We start from the raw sequence: 16,620 nt of genomic DNA on the forward strand, positions 1-16,620 counted from the left end.
ACATCGCTACAGAGAGGTCCAAAAAACAAGAAGCGGTCAGACAATCTTGTAAATATGGAAAAAATTGTTACTGAAATAAGACCTAAGATGTGATAAGGAGGCATATGCAGGAATCCTGAAGTTAAATTTATTAAATAAAAATAATATTATAATATAGTAGTTTAGCCATAAAAAATATCATGATGTAGTATGCCATTAAAATATCATTAAAATGTCATGGTTTAGTATGTCATATTATAAATAGGTCATATCGTAATATGCCATAAAAAATGTCATACTACAATATATCATGAAAAAAATGATAAAAGATGTCACAGTATAGTATACTATAAAAATGTCACATCACAGTGTATCATAAAAAATAAAAGTAAATAAAGTCAGAAAGACAGAAAAAAAATCATTTAAAAATGTCATAGTATATTGGGCCATAATAAAAAACCCTGAAAATTTTCACGGTACAATATGTCATAGTACAGTGTGTCATGAAAAAATAAAATAAAAAATGTAATGGTACAGTGTGTCGTAAAAAAATTCTTAAAAATGTCATAGTATCGTATGTTATGAAAAAAATCATTAAAAAGTTAGGGTATAGTATGTCAAAAGAAATAATGAAAAATGTCATGGTATAGTATTTCATAAAATACAAAAAATGTTATAGTATAGTATGTTATAAAAATATAAAAAAAAATGTTATAGTATAGTATGTTATAAAAATATCATAAAAAATGTTATCATTTAATATGTCATAGAAATATAAAAAATGTCATAATATAGTATGTCATAAAATATAAAAAATGTTATCGTATAGTATGTTATAAAAATATCATAAAAAATGTTATCGTTTAATATGTCATAGAAATATAAAAAATGTCATAATATAGTATGTCATAAAATATAAAAAATGTTATCGTATAGTATGTTATAAAAATATCATAAAAAATGTTATCATTTAATATGTCATAGAAATATAAAAAATGTCATAATATAGTATGTCATAAAATATAAAAAATGTTATCGCATAGTATGTCATAAAATATAAAAAATGTTATAGTATAGTATGTCATAAAAATATCATTAAAAATGTTATAGTATGTGTGCCATAAAGAAAAACAAAATTAAAAAAAATCATTGTTTAGTATGGGATAAAAATGTCATAGTATATTATGTCATAAAATAGCAGAAAATAGTAAATAATTTAGTATGTCGTTTAAAAAAATCATAAAAAACATCATTGTATAGTATGTCATAAAAATATCATAAGAAATGCTATAGTATAATCTGCCAATAAAGAATGTATGGTATTGGTCATAGTATAGCATGACATGAAATTGTCAGTAACAATACACTGGACAAAAAGAAGTATAACTTAAAATGAGTGTTTGAAAATACTGAGTTTCCTCTAGTTTAAAGTCAACTGTCTTCTCCCACAGGCTTATGCAATGATGCTGTCTCTTTCGGAGAACAACCCTTTGCACGCGCCCTCCCAGAACTCTCTGGACGCTTGGCTGAGCATGGGAGGTGGACCGTCTGAGACGAGCAGCTTTCACCCGCTCAACCACATCTAGATGAGAGAGAGAGGAAGTGGGAGGAAGAGTAGGAGGAACATTAGTTTCCCAAATGGATAGAAACGAGACTGAGCTGACATGAGTAGTGAAAAAAAAACCTGGAGGCCGGAGAAGAATTCAGTGTCACATACATTCAAGATAGAAAGGATTGTGAGGATACGTGTGTGTGTGTGTGTGTTTGTTTGTGTGCGTGTGTGTGTGTGTGTGTGTGCGTGTTTGTGTGTGTGTGTGTGTGTGTGTGTGTGTGAGAGAGTGAGAGAGAGGGAGGAGGGAGAGATTGTCCCTAGGTGAGGCGTCTCACAAGACTCTGTCAAAAAGAAAGCACTGCTAAGCTCCTGTTGATGTGAAGGACATGATGAATGCTTCTCAACAGCATTAAAACTCTGCATTACGCTGATCCTCCCCAAGTCCACAAGGCTCACTCCAGCACCACAGAGACCCTACATAAGGCTCTCATAAAGACACTTAATGACTAGTAGTCTCTAAAGTCTGTGTACACCGCCTACTACAAGCACTGCAGCATTAGCACTGCATGTCCACAAGCTGGTGCTGTTTCACCAGGAACATAGTGGGCGCGTGCACTATTGTCTCCAGGTTTCCCCCACCCAATCAAAGGCGACTCATTTACTGATCTTGTTTCAGTTATAACTGCAGAATCAACAATAGCACCACACTAAATGTTACTTGAGAAAATGGCGGTTCCTGTAGACTGTTGATTTTTGAATGATTCAATGGAGAATGATGTTCAATGTTCAAATGTGCACAGCAACTGGTGATTTCGATGAGCTATCTGGGACACTAGCCATTGTAATTGGTTACCCAATTTGATCATGCTGAAAATGAATTTAAATCATACTCAAAAAAAAAAAAAAAAAAAAAAAAAAAGAGGAAAGTCTTTCTCTGCTTGTTTATTTCATCGTCATGTGTTAATTTTATTTACTTTCTCTCCTCTTAGATACCACAGTATTGTTTTGTTGTAGGCACCACAGTGCTAAATTGTTAATATAATTATTTTAGAGAAGGACCAAAATTGTATGATATTGTCATATGATGTACAAAATAACCTAGATGTTCATAGCAAGAGTGGTATGTGCCAAATAACCCATAGAAAATGTTTTGTTCTCTGACAATCATTTCATTTCCAAGGGGCTTGCATTTACTGTCATGGTTTTTTTTTTTCTTATTACGCTCTTATATATTTGATTTCCGAAGTGTGTATGTATTTATTTTTGGTTGTTTTGTCATGACTGGAGGAGTGAAAATGAAGACATGTCATTTTATCCCTCTTTTCTTGATACTGAAGGAATGAACGCCCGTCAGAACGTGAGGGAGATTCTGAATCTCTGGTTTTGATGCGTCAGTGTGCCAAAATGGAAAGAACCCATGAAATTAACTGTTTTTATTTATAGTGAAAGATAGCTATAGTTAGCTTTAGATCCTATTTGGCATCATATTGTCCTTCAGTGTTTAGTTTTTTTTTTTCTTGTTTCAGTTCAACCATTTTACCCAGTATGCTGAACGTGTCATGTTCACATTGGTTTAGTGTTATGTGGAGACAGACGTGGACAACTTTCACTATGACTGTCAGAAAAGGGCATTACATTGTCATATTTTTGAATCTGACTAGTTTCCACCACATCAAGCTCCCTTTCCCCTCTGTTTTCATTAGAGGCATTTCGTGTAAACAATGACTATTCCTTTTTAAATTAGTTGTCCTGTATTACATGGTCCAAAAGTCTAAAACACACAGTCACGTCTGCATGAGCATCTAAATTTCGCCACATTGGAGCGATAACATCGCTGGTCATGTAAGAATGAAGGCAAGGACTCATGAAAGCGAAAAAAGAAAAAAGAAAAAAGAAAAAGAAAGTAACCACAGTTAAAATGGACACCTGAATTGTAGTGGTTGGTCCTTCAACACATGCCAAGCAATGTTAATGCTGGACAGAGAAAACAGAAACACTTGATCATGACTTAACTTTGTATTCCTTGATCTCCTTCTGAGGTCATACTAAAAACTCATTCCATGTGGTCTACAAGGTAGCTGTGCCGTGGAGGGCATGAGTCATTTACTGTAGATAACTGTAGATAGCTGCAGGAGCAGAGGGGGTGAGCATTGTTGATCATGGTTGCCTTGGTCCTCCCTGCATACTGGGACTCTCAGAACTAGGCCTGATGCTGTATTTTCAAACTAGTACTTAAACCATATGGGTCCAAGCCATAAATTGATCAGGCTTAGGTCTCCAGAACGTACAACACATTTTCACTTTCAATAGATAAGCAACTTGAGCTCGACATGGAGAGAAAAGAAAAATCGGAAACAGAAGCACTGTAATTTTTATTCATGACAGCAGGTGGTGGTGTGATGCTGGGACTGCTGCATCATCTCATTTTTTCTAAAGACAGAAGTCTTTTTTTTTTTAATAATTCTACTGAATGAGATTTCATTCATGGTTAACACATTGTTTTCCCAAGTCGTGGTTATAAAATGTAAAGACTTGGGTTGCTAAGTTTTTAGGTTGACTGTATGTAGTAATTCATGTCATGGACTACTGTAATAAGTACGCGCTGTGTAAAGCAAAGGAATTGAAGGCATTGAAGTATTCCATTTTGCCGACTTCAGAAAGTATTCTGGCAGATGGTCGCTGAAATATGTTTCAGCATAATAGAACATGGTTGCTGTTTTCCCCCCACTGTTACAGGAGAAAGTAAAAATATACATATTGTTTCTTTTTAACTGTATAGTATTTTAAAGAATGAAAAACAATGGTGCATTTGTCTGAAGAAAAAAAATCATTGAAAAATATGGGTTTAAATGGATGGTGCTTGTTTTGTTTGAATCTGAGTTGTATATCGCCTCTGTTATGTTTATTGAAAACAAACAAACAAACAAAAAAAAGATATTGTGCATGACGTGTTTAGCAGTCATAATGATGTCCATTTGTGAAATGTGTATCAAATCAAAAAATGAGAAAAAAAAGAAAAGAAAAGAAAAAAATAAATCCGTAGATGCACTTATTGTACATGTGGTTAGTTTGGTAGGTTTGACTTCAAGTTCTTGACTGCCTTACAGATGTTTGGGCAGGTGGCTCTGAAAGACGTTAGAAAAGACTTGTGGGAGAAGACATAATGAAAAACATTAAAGGATTGTAGAATAATATTGAACAATTCTGAAAATTGCAGTTCTTTTGATGCTTGTGATTATTGAAGATGTACTTTAGAGAAATTTCATTGAAAAGATATGACTCTGATGTTAATTCTGTAGAATAGCAATGTATACCAAATGTAATCTTTCCAATGCTATGAAGAATTTATACATGAAATTGATATGCAATAAAACCTGTGTGCTTTTTAAAAAACGTGACCACTGTGTATTTGTGAGCTGAAAGCTCCTGGGAATGATGAGTGAACAGAACACAAACAACTGATTTCCTAGTTCATAAAAAAAACATAAAAGACATCATAGTATCGTATGTCATAGAAAAATGTCAATGTAGAAAAATACAAAAACAAGGTCATAGTGTATTGTACAATTAAAAGAGGTCACAGTATAGTAGGCCTATTATGAAGGTTATAATATGACATTCTCAAAAATCCTCAAAACCTTAAAAAAGTGTCACAGTATATCATGTCGTAAAAAAACAAAAACAAAATAATGCCATAGTATAATTTGTCATTAAAAAATAAAATCTTAAAAACTGCCGTAGTATAGTACCTCATGAAAAACCAAAAGAAAGTCATAGTGTAGTATGTAAAAAAAAAAACTCAAAAAATGTTGCACTATAGTATGTCATGAAAATCATAAAAAAAAATCATACTATATTGTTTCATTAAAAACGTGACAGTTTGAATGTAATCAAAAAAGATATATATATGTCATGAAAAAATATAAAAGTATCATAAAATGATATGTCATGAAAAAAAAGTCATAGTATAGTATGTCATGAAAAAAATCATAAAAATGTCATAGTATAGTGTATTATGAAAAAACATGAAAAATGTCCTAGTATAGTATGTCATGAAAAAAAACCAATTAAAATATCATAGTAAATTATGTCATGAAAAAAATCATAAAATTGTCATAGTATAGTGTATTATGAAAAAACATGAAAAATGTCCTAGTATAGTATGTCATGAAAAAATGATGAAAAAAATATAATAGTATAGTATATCATGAAAAATAATAAATGTGTCATTGTATAGTATATCATGAAAAATCATAAATGTGTCATTGTATAGTATGTCATGAAAAAAATGATAAAAACTATAATAGTATAGTATGTTGTGAAAAAACATGAAAAAGTCAAAGGAGGCTGTGACATGTCATGAAAAAAACAAACATTTCATAGTATAGTATGTCATGAAAAAAAACAAAAAAATGAAGTATAGTATTTCATAAAAAATCATAAAAAATGTAATAAAATAAAATGTCATTAAAAATTGTTTAAAAAAGTCATAGTTTAGTATGTCATGAAAAAATCTTAAAAATATCATAGTATAGTGTGTCATGAAAAAAAAATTGAAGTATAGTATTTCATGAAGAATCATTAAAAATGTCATAGAATAGTATATCTTGAAAAAATGATAAAAAAAATATAATAGTATAGTATGTAATGAAAAAAACAAAAAAAATGTCATAGTATAGTATGTAATGAAAAAAAACAAAAAAAATGTCATAGTATAGTATGTCAGGAAAAAAAAATAAAAATATAATAGTATAGTATGTCAGGAAAAGTCATAAATGCGTCATAGTATAGTATGTCATGAAAAATCATTAAAAAAATGTCATAGAATAGTATATCATGAAAAAATGATAAAAAAAAAAAATATAATAGTGTAGTATGTCATGAAAACAATCATAAAAATGTCATATGTCGTCCAAAATCATGAAAAAAACGTCATGCTATAGTATGTGGTCCAAAATAATGAAAAAAAGTCATACTGTAGTATGTGGTCCAAAATAATGAAAAAAAGTCATACTGTAGTATGTGGTCCAAAATAATGAAAAAAAGTCATACTGTAGTATGTGGTCCAAAATAATGAAAAAAATGTCACACTAAAGTATGGCGTTCGAAATCATGAAAAAAAAGTCATACTATACTATGTGGTCTGAAATCATGAAAAAAAGTCATAGTATAGCATGTCATGAAAAATCATAAAAAATGTCATCGTATAGTATATCATGAAAAAAATGATAAAAAATATAAAAGTATAGTATGTCATGAAAAAATGATAAAAAAAATATCATGGTATAGTATGTCATGAAAAATCATAAAAAAAAATGTCATAGAACAGTATATCATGAAAAAATGATAAAAAATATAAAAGTATAGTATGTCGTGAAGAAATGATAAAAAAAATATCATGGTATAGTATGCCATGAAAAAATCATAAAAATATCATAATATCATATATCATGAAAAAAATAATAAAATATCATCGTATAGTATGTCATGAAAAAAATAATAAAAATGTAATAGTATAGTATGTCTTAAAAAAAAATAATAGAAATATCATCATATAGTATGTCATGACAAAAATAATAAAAATGTAATAGTATAGTATGTCATGAAAAAATCATAAAGATATCATAGTATAGTATTTCATGAAAAAAAAATAATAAAAATGTCATGGTATCGTAAGTCATGAAAAAAATCATAAAAATGTAATAGTATAGTATGTCATGAAAAAAAACATAGAAGTATCATCGTATAGTATGTCATGAAAAGACAGAAAAAATATCATAATATACTATGTCATGAAAAAACATACAAATATCATAGCATAGCATGTCATGAAAAAAAATCTTAAATACGTCATAATATAGTATGTAATGAAAAAACAATGAAAAATATTATAGTATATCATGAGACAAATGATAAAATATAACATTGTATAGCATGTCAAGAAATAGAAAAAATGTCATAGTACAGTATGTCATGAAAAAATCATAAAAATGTCACAGCATATTAAAGTCAAGTTTAAGACCTACCTGTTCTCCCAGGTTCTCTCTCTCTCTCTCTCTCTCTCTCTCTGTTTCTTTTGTTGGTATATGATTGGTTATGTCTGTGTGGGTGGGCTAGGGATGTATTACTGTCAAAACTTGATTTGTTTTTATTCACATGTTGTATGTTAAAGCACATTGAGATTTCTCTGTATCAAATGATTGATTGATTGATGATTTGATAGCAACGTGTCTCATGAAAAAAGTCACAAACGCGGGGTTTGAAAATTGTAGACCGTGATGCAGTTGCTCTCAACTTTATTTAACAGTTGAAGTGTTAAAAGAACGGTAAGTTATATCAACATAGTTAGCTAGCTCACGCCTTGCTAACATTAGCGTTAACAGCTATAAAACTTTTTTAAAAACTTGTTTTAACAAATAAATGCAAATTTTAAAAAGCAATACTGGCATTACTTCTACTGAGAACACATTATGACTCGGGGATTGACTAGGGACTTGCCTGTCTTTGGGACTTGACAACAAGAGACTTGAGACTCCCTTGTCAATTGCAAAACAATAACTTGGTCTCACCTCTGCTGTGCATACAGCAATTTCAGTGTCTAAAGAAGGCGAGACATCTGAACATCATTAAGCCATAAGTGTTTCAGGTTGCAGGGATATATTGGTTTCAAGGCACATTTTGATATAAAAGTTAGTGATCATCATACCATGTACGCTTATCTACGATATTGACTGGACGTTGAATCTCCCCTTTATTTTAATTATTTTCTCAAGGGAGACTTTTTACACATGCTTCCATCAACAAAGTGGTTTCAAGTTTCAGTTAGAGTTATAAAATGTTTGTTCAACCAGCAATAAACCTTCTGTTTTCATTCCTTTACAGGTCATTCTGACTGATAATAATATAAATTCTGTGATACCTTAAAACCACAATATTTTCTGAGATGGTTATCGCACCATGAAAATCTCATACCATTAAAAAACCCCAAGCCACATGTGAGCGAGCCCATGTCATGTCCCCTCTTCCCCACAAAACAACAGACAGACAGAGATGGCGATCACAGTGAAGCATTTATGAGCTACAGTCAGATATTTCCCTCAGGAGTTGGTAGAGATCAAAAAGCAACTAAAAGATAGTGAATATTGTACCAGGTGGCCAGAAACACAGCTCTGAACGAGATCACAATACTTGTACTCTTTATTTGCCATATACCCATTGTAAATATTACATTAAGTATTAAACTCTATAAAGATCACAGAGGTAGAGTTAAAGATCAAATAATCACAACCTGAGTGTTACCTTCAAGAACATTTTACTCTATGCAGGAAACCTTGGCGTGGACCAGAACAACAGCAGTTTAATATTTGAATGAAGAGGCAGAAAGAAATATTACAGGAACATTATAGTGATGGAGGCAGAGATCAAAATACAGGAACTGTACAGTATGTTTTAAATAATATGGTCACCATAATCTTATTAATGAGTAGCACATAGCCAGTTTCAATCACATTTAATTGCTGAGTTTAATAATTAATCATTTTGCATACAAAGCACAGTTTATATGTTTGGGTAGTGCGTCTAGCAGTTTTACTCAAATGTAAGAGATTAAGATTATAATATTATTTACTTTGAAACTGCTAAAAAAGCGTGGCTCCAAAACATATGTATTTATAATAACATTAAATATTCACATAATCATTATCAACATGTACTGATAAACTGCTGCAGTGTGTGCACAGCTATCATGTAGCTACAGAAAGGACTGTTTCACATGGTGAAAAGCAGATGACCACTGAAGGTGCTAAGATTATTTTCATTGTCAAATATTCTTGTGTTCGCCCACTGACGCAAAAACACAACATCTCCGACCTCTAGAAGCAGCGTGGCACCATTAGCAGAGCTGCCATAATGGGACGACTGATGCGACCATGTACCAACAGTATGTCCTCCATTCTTGACCAAGTGTGCACCTGAAGCATGTGAAGCATGTCCGCCTGCACCTATGTAGAACTCAAAGTGGTAGGCTCCTCTCACTGGTGCAATGAAAAAACCTGTGGGACAGTTTGTGTCAGTGAATGTAACAAGAGAATCATCTGTAGCAGAGTGAAGTCAGCACAGTGTTATTTAAAGTCAGATTAATTATTTAAACATGTGAATTTGCGTACCTGTGTTTGGGTTGTAGGCGTTTCCTGTGTTTGTGATGACATGTCTGAAGACCAGAGAAGTGTCTGTGTTAAATGGTCCAACATGTCCTGAACCTGAAGCCAACAGAGAGGCTGAGAAAGCCACCTGTTTGACTGAGAGAGAGATAAAGAGAGAGCAATGTCATTGTTCTAAACTTACTGGTTTTTAGTTTTACTATGCACATATTGTTTAGACTAAACATTTTCAAATACTAAAATCAATCATAGTTTAGTTCTGAGTCTGACCTTCTCCATCTCTCATCAGAGCCTCCACCTGGTGTTCTGTGACATTTGACCTGGCTTTCATGGTGATCAGCTCTGCTGCTTGTGCTGCAAAAAAGTGGCATCATTACAAAGTTGTGTCTCATGCATATGGCTCAGTGCTCCTGACCAGTTTATTATATGACATTCCTTGTAATATGTCGGCTCAGACAGGCTTTACTGTCTTGTTCTTATTTTCTTTTCAGCTTATGATACACTATTAGTTACTTTGACCTGTGAAGATCTCCAAACAATACCTTGAAGTTGGTGCTTCTGCCTCTCCACCTCAGTCTTCTGTTGCTCCAGTTCTTTGAGCTTAGCTGTTTGTGCTTAAACACAATATCAAACTTAAATAGTCATATGCAGCATAATTGTAAAACCTTTGATTGTTTTCATTTTTAATTTGTAAAATTGATTTACTGTTATTTGTTATTGCTCACTATACATTCTCAGGACCACAATGACCACACAGTACCTTGAAGTTGTTGCTTCAGCCTCTCCAGCTCAGTCCTCTGTAGGTCCAGTTCTTTCAGCTTAGCTGTTTGTGCTTTAAAAAATGAATGAATGAATGACTGAATGTTAATATCTTATTTTACTGCTCCATCAATCATTTCTTGGAAATTGTTCCAATGCCATTGGGTAATAGGCCCTCATTAAAATAACTGTCAACATTGTGATGCGTGCTGGACAATATAACTCTGAAATGTTCAACCTCCTACAATAAGAAATACAGTGGAATGCCACGTTGGAGTTTCTACTTGTAAAATCAGGGCAAAACCATCCGACCCGACTTCATGAAGACACTTTCTGATGTAACACAACAATGGCAAAACCCATCAAAGAGCACATTGTAAATGTTAAACCATCAACAAAAACACAAGGTAGAGTACATTTGGTTGTATTTCAAAAGAGAATACATAATATTATATAGCAAAATTTGTTCTGCATGCAAATTGATGTCAAAATATTATAAAGATTATCATTATTACTAATATGAGGAAGCTGCAGAAAATGTCTTAAAGTTATCTTCTCTGCACAAACGTTATTTGGGAGAATGTCAAAAATGCTTCTGTCTCAGTTATGTATGCAAGGAGGATGCACTGCTGAGAGTTTAGTTGTGTGCACACTTGACAAAGAAACATCAGTTTGTCACCGTCAGCCATGTTTGTTTACATTTGGCATCATGCACCTGGGGCCTGTATCACGAAGCAGGATTAATGTCTTAGCGAGGTAACTTCAGGGTTAACCCTGGGTTTTCCGTCTCACGAAGCCGGTTCAGTTCTTATCGGGGTAGATCACCATGGTAACTTACTCTGAACGGCTATCCTGCTCCGGAGCAGGGTAAGTTCAGGGTTGAATCTGATCCTATAAAAAGGACCACCCAAATGACTCAGCTGACAGAAGTGCAGCCCAGTCATGACGGGAAGTTTAATTAATTTGATAGATTTTGATTTGAAAGTTTATTTTGAACATTAAAAAAGAAAAGAAAGCAACAACAGCAGACAATGAAAAGATTGTTCAAAAAGGAGTGGAAAGAAGTCGAACTTTCATCCCACCCCTTCATAAGAAAGAAACTGATCACTTGCGGACACTTAATAGCACCATTAATTAGTGCCAACATTTTGTTTTGTTGGAGGAAATGATCCCTGTTAAAGATAATGGGCCTAATTGACAGCTTTGCTGCTGGAAATGTGGAAAGTAGCCCATCATGTCTACACTTCATGGTGTTTGAGGGATTTTCCTTTTTGTTTTTTAAAGAGGGAATATAGGTAGCCTATATTTTTGCGCAGCTGTTAATTTCTAACACAGCTCAATATCAGGATGATTTTATTCAGACTATCAATTTGGTGTTGATATGATTTAATTGTGGCGTCAGCTTTAAGCTTTATTGTAGCATATATAACGTTATGACAAAGAAGACCAATTTATCAGACGCAATGATGTTAGACGATAATTGTAATACACGCAATTCATCTGCGCAGCATTGATTTCATGGGATTCAAGGGTGTGATCAGTGTCAGATGTACAGGTACAGGTACTGTAGCTACTTGAACCAGTGATGAGTAATTTAACCTACACATCATTTTATTTGCTACCTTGTTTTGTCTTGATTTTTCCCTCTCTCCTCCTCTATTTCTTCTTTCCTTACACGTTTTTTTTTCTTCTCTATTATGTGATTTCATTGATGTTTTGACAGGGGAATTTCTTTGATAAGCTTTGAGTGGCTTCTAACCTCTCCGGTACTTTTCTTTTAATCTTGTAAATTTTATACTGTCTGTTTTTAACATTATGTGCAAAAAAACTAATCTAAACTAAAACTAAACATTATTCATCCCGTTATGCGTTGCCACGCATGTTTCCTCCTCCTGCAGCTGCCACGGTGTTGGCCTTTTCTGTAATGTTGCTTTTCTCCTCCTCATATTTTAGTAGAATTAATCTCTGATCCTCATGAGAAATACTTTTTTTCCTCACATACGGCGCTCTGTGAGGACGCTAAGTGACGCTCAGTGACACTGCGCTTCTCTCGTGATTGTGATTGGTCTACTGCGTGCGCGTTCACGGCTCTTGATAAAGCAACCCTGGGTTGAGTTACTGAATTGATATCCAGTGTCGTGATACCGATTATCCTGATTGCCATTCTTAGGGTTAGTCTTCCCAGGATAGGTCTGGGTAACGCAGGAAAGGTTGATCTCGCTTCGTGATACAGGCCCCTGGAATGCTTGGAGATTGTAAGGTGGAAACTTCAACTGGTAAATTCTGACCTCGGACTCTGACTGAGAGTCCAACACTTTGATTTATGACCAAAACTACAGATGGTCCCATCAGCCTCAGCTGTACTTCGTGTACATGCTAATTACCATATGTTAGCATGCTACTTTCATGGACTGATTACTGAATAGGCTTATCAGGCACATGCCCAGGGCCTCCCTATCCCTCACCTGTAAAATGACACTCAAATACCCTTTGCCCACCAAAATTAGTGCATGTATGCAGGTTTTTAAAAGCAGGAAAACTTCACAGACCGGCCAGAAAACAGGTTAGTAAACAGTAAAGCAGCATGGAGGCCAGTGAAAATGTTAACAGTGGCTATATCTCTACTTATTTGAGTCTCTCTTTCAAACTCGGTGCTGTCTAAATTTGAAACAATGTTGGAGCGCTGCTCGGATGGAGATGGACAGTATTTTGTGGTGGGCTGTCATTTCATCGTGCAGGTAACTGGGGCTAAAATTTGCACGTCCATCTGAGTGTCGCATTTCCGTCACTGCTAATCAAAGCATATAGCAGCTGAGTCATTTGTCCCGGGAGTAAATGGCAGTTGTAACCTTTCCTGTAAAATACAAAAGCCAAATGTCAGTGGTTGCCTGTGGGTCCTTTGTCCATTGTGAAAGGGGCTGCAGAGATATATACTGACTAGGAGAGACGCAAAATGACGTAACAAAAAAAAGCATAAAACAACTATATAGAGACACAAAAACACCAGAAAGAGACAGAGAACAATTATGAGACAAAAAACACCACAAAGAACCTAAAAAAGACTGAAATGAAAGACAACGAGACCAGAAAGAGACACAAACAAAACTACAAAGAGACACAATAAGACCACAAGAAACACAAAAAACTACAGAGACACAATAAGACCACAAGAAACACAAAAAACTACAGAGACACAATAAGACCACAAGAGACCAAAAACACCTACAATGAGACACAGAAAGACCACAGAGAGATGCAAAACAACAACAAAAAGAGCCTGAACAACTATAAAGTCTGTGTGTCTTGCTCTTTGTAGAAGAGGAGATGGGGCCTTCTGCATGTCTGTGCACAGGGGCCCATTGTCTCCTCATCATGCAAACATGTCAAACTGGTCTTGTTTTGTTTCTGTCCTTAATTTGTGTAGAAAGTTGTGAGACATTATAGGACGATGAATTAAAACAGCGGTACATGTGTTCTGTGACCTAAGATTTTTGAGAAATTAAAGAGTGTTAAAAAGCGTAGAAGAGTTCTTTAGACTGAAAAGATGTCTGACATGTGTGCATGTTGAGAACACTACATGAAGATCCACAAACGTTGATCTTTGACTCCTGTTGTACTCTGTACAGTTGTTTAACAGAAGAGAAGTGAACTAAACTGAACCACTGCAAAACACTTCAGTGTTACAACATAATACAATAACTCTTGTAACAGACCAGAGGTTCCTATTGCTCTTACTTCCCTCACTACCTGACATACTACTGTACCTTCATTCTCTCTCTGTAAGTGCCTCATCTCCACCCTCTGTTCAGCCAACAAGGCGCTCATCTCTCTCAGCACAGCATGGATGTCTTGAGTGCCGGTTTGTTGGCGGTCAGAGACATTTGTTGGTCCTCTTCCCTGGGATTCAGCTTGCTTTCCATGTGGAATAATTTCATTGTCAGACTCTGTCTGATGCTGAGCCGTGGAGAGAGAGCAGATCAGCAGCAACAGTGGAAAACACAGTGTCATCTCCATTCTCAAAGTGGCAGTCTGTACAGTTCTACTCTGTAGTTTCTGTGTTCATCCCAGCCTTAAATAGTGTCTTATGCTGATCAATTATTACCAGAAATATCTGTCAGAAACACGTGCAGGAGATCAGTTTGATAACAATTATTACTTGGAGAACATCATGTGGAAAAACAACACTGAAAACACAGCACATGAACATAAATGATCTGCTAGTATGTTGGAACGTAGCTTCCAATCCTTGAATAATCAGTTTACCAAAACTCAAAAAGTGTATTGTAATATTCTCAATAGTGTGTGTGTGTGTGTGTGTGTCTTGGAAGTCTCACTGTGTCATTTAAGGAGTTGCAGTTACATATAAACGACTACAATGTGGATGATCAAAAGTTCAATTATTATTTAAAATGCCCTCATGGCTGAGAACGCTGACAGCTTCTATGAAAGACACAACTAGACAGATGTAATTGTCATCCTCACTGAAATGTAAATTGGTAAACACTGAATAAATTCATATGTGTAAAAAAACAAGTAACAGAAGTAAACAAAAGACAACCATGTGTACCTGCTCAAACATTAATGACACAATCAGAGACAGTGACCTTCCTGAGGTTGTTAATTGGCTGAGATAAGCAAAGACTTACCAGAAACCCAAGTTAGAGGAGTAATAAAACAATTCTCTCTTTGCTTCCTCAATAAATCCAGCACGGTAATAGAGTCTGACTTTAAAACAACAACAACACAACATCACAAAACATTCACTGGCAGGCAGCAGCAGTCACACGTGCAGTTTATGTGATCTTCACCACAGCTTTATTTTTATAAACCAATATTAACACGTCTCTCCCCAAAACCAAACACAAATACTAAGTCATAAAGTCATAATAAGACAAGGTGAAGAGCTTCTCAGCTGAAAATAGATCAGAGTTACTGTGTTCACTGAGCTTGTAATCTCATCTCAACGACTGTGACAACTGCAATTTAAATTTTCAAATGAATCGACAGACAGACAGAAATATTACAGGAATGTTATAGTTATAAAAGCAGAGATCAAAAGATGATTATTTTATTAAATAATATGGCAACCATGATTGCTGTGTGTAAGTCTAAACAACACATTTGACCGTAGGGTGGGAGTTAAGTGATAACCTGTTGAAACGGGTTGCACCCAAGTTACTATAGACTTGTTGACTTGACACACAGCAAGTAGAAATAGAGACATCCATGGTGTTGGTGGAGATTCTCAGGCAGCCAGGCATAAGGAGAGTAATGTAGAGTATGCAGTTCAATGCAGCCAGGAATGTATGGATTTGTACATTGGTGAAACAGAACAACCACTCCACAAGTGCATGGCACAACACAGGAGAGCCAGCTCCTCAGGTCAAGACTCAGCTGTCCATTTACATGTAAAGGAAAAGGGACAATCTTTGGCCTGAGAAGAAAAATGGTTTGAAAGAGGCATGAAAGAAGCCATCTACGTCACACTGGAACAACCATCTTTAAACAGAGGAGGTGGCCTACGACACAACTCATCACCCACCTACAATGCAGTCTTGGGATCCCTCCCCAGACGACTTAACACCCATTCACACCTGGACCCATGTAACCCTAACGACACACGATGGCTGGGTGGGTCAACAACTCACATGTGACCTCAACGATGATCTAAAGGTTCACACCCACACAGAGTGTAAAGCCTGCGACTCCGCACCAGTCCGTTAGAACTGTAGAAGATTCTTGGATGAGAGGTGAAATGTCTTCAAGAAACTCAAGCAAGTTGAGTTGCCTACGATTTAGCACTTAAGACATCCATGACATCTGAACATCGTAAAGCCACAATAGTGTTGTAGCTATACATCTGATTCAAGGCATATTGTGATATCAAAGTTAGTGATCATCATACCATGTACGCTTATCTATGATATTGGAAAAAAAAGATACTGGACGTTAAATCTCCCTTTTATTTTAGTTATTTTTCTCAGGGGAGACTTTTTACACATGCTTCCATCAACAAAGTGGTTTCAGTTGTAGCTATAAAATGTTTGTTCAACCAACAATGAACCCTCTGTTTTCATTCCTTTACAGGTCATTCTAACTGATAATAATATAAATTCTGTGATATCTTGAAACCACAATATTTTCTGAGATGGTTATTGCACCATGAAAATC

At 34.7% G+C, this 16,620-nt stretch overlaps 2 protein-coding genes across 12 annotated transcripts in view; one reads left to right on the forward strand and one right to left on the reverse strand.

Annotated features, from left to right (window-relative positions):
• Positions 1–4,924, forward strand: part of prdm16 (PR domain containing 16) — a 211,768-nt gene extending 206,844 nt beyond the window's left edge. For all 10 annotated transcript variants that reach the window (XM_033642050.2, XM_078170137.1, XM_078170138.1 and 7 more), the window contains one exon: positions 1,431–4,924. In XM_033642050.2, coding sequence (XP_033497941.1) covers positions 1,431–1,443 — 13 coding nt within the window. In that variant the 3' untranslated portion in view covers positions 1,444–4,924. The remainder of the gene's footprint in view (positions 1–1,430) is intronic.
• Positions 4,925–8,710: 3,786 nt separating this feature from the next.
• On the reverse strand, positions 8,711–14,515 carry LOC117269898 (complement C1q-like protein 2). Of its 2 annotated transcripts, XM_033647262.2 has the most exons (6): positions 14,214–14,514; positions 10,451–10,522; positions 10,233–10,304; positions 9,961–10,044; positions 9,697–9,828; positions 8,711–9,582 (listed from the first exon to the last, which is right to left on the reverse strand). In XM_033647262.2, the coding sequence occupies exons 1-6, from the start codon at positions 14,461–14,463 to the stop codon at positions 9,299–9,301; spliced, it is 894 nt and encodes a 297-aa protein (XP_033503153.2). In that variant the 5' UTR covers positions 14,464–14,514; the 3' UTR covers positions 8,711–9,298. The 2 variants fall into 2 exon arrangements, with proteins under 2 accessions (XP_033503153.2, XP_078026271.1); XM_078170145.1 differs by lacking the exon at positions 10,233–10,304 and having other exon boundaries at positions 14,214–14,515.
• Positions 14,516–16,620: the final 2,105 nt, after the last annotated feature.

The sequence above is a fragment of the Epinephelus lanceolatus genome, chromosome 8 (genome assembly GCF_041903045.1).
Source record: "Epinephelus lanceolatus isolate andai-2023 chromosome 8, ASM4190304v1, whole genome shotgun sequence".
In the NCBI taxonomy this organism is placed as follows: domain Eukaryota; kingdom Metazoa; phylum Chordata; class Actinopteri; order Perciformes; family Serranidae; genus Epinephelus; species Epinephelus lanceolatus.

Coding starts and splice junctions, on each gene's coding strand:
- LOC117269898 (XM_033647262.2), bottom strand. CDS start 14,463: ATGGAGATGACACTGTGTTTTCCACTGTTGCTGCTGATCTGCTCTCTC. Junction 10,523..14,213: donor CTTACAGAGAGAGAATGAAG/GTACAGTAGTAT, acceptor CATTTTTTAAAG/CACAAACAGCTAAGCTGAAA. Junction 9,583..9,696: donor CGCCTACAACCCAAACACAG/GTACGCAAATTC, acceptor ACTGTCCCACAG/GTTTTTTCATTGCACCAGTG.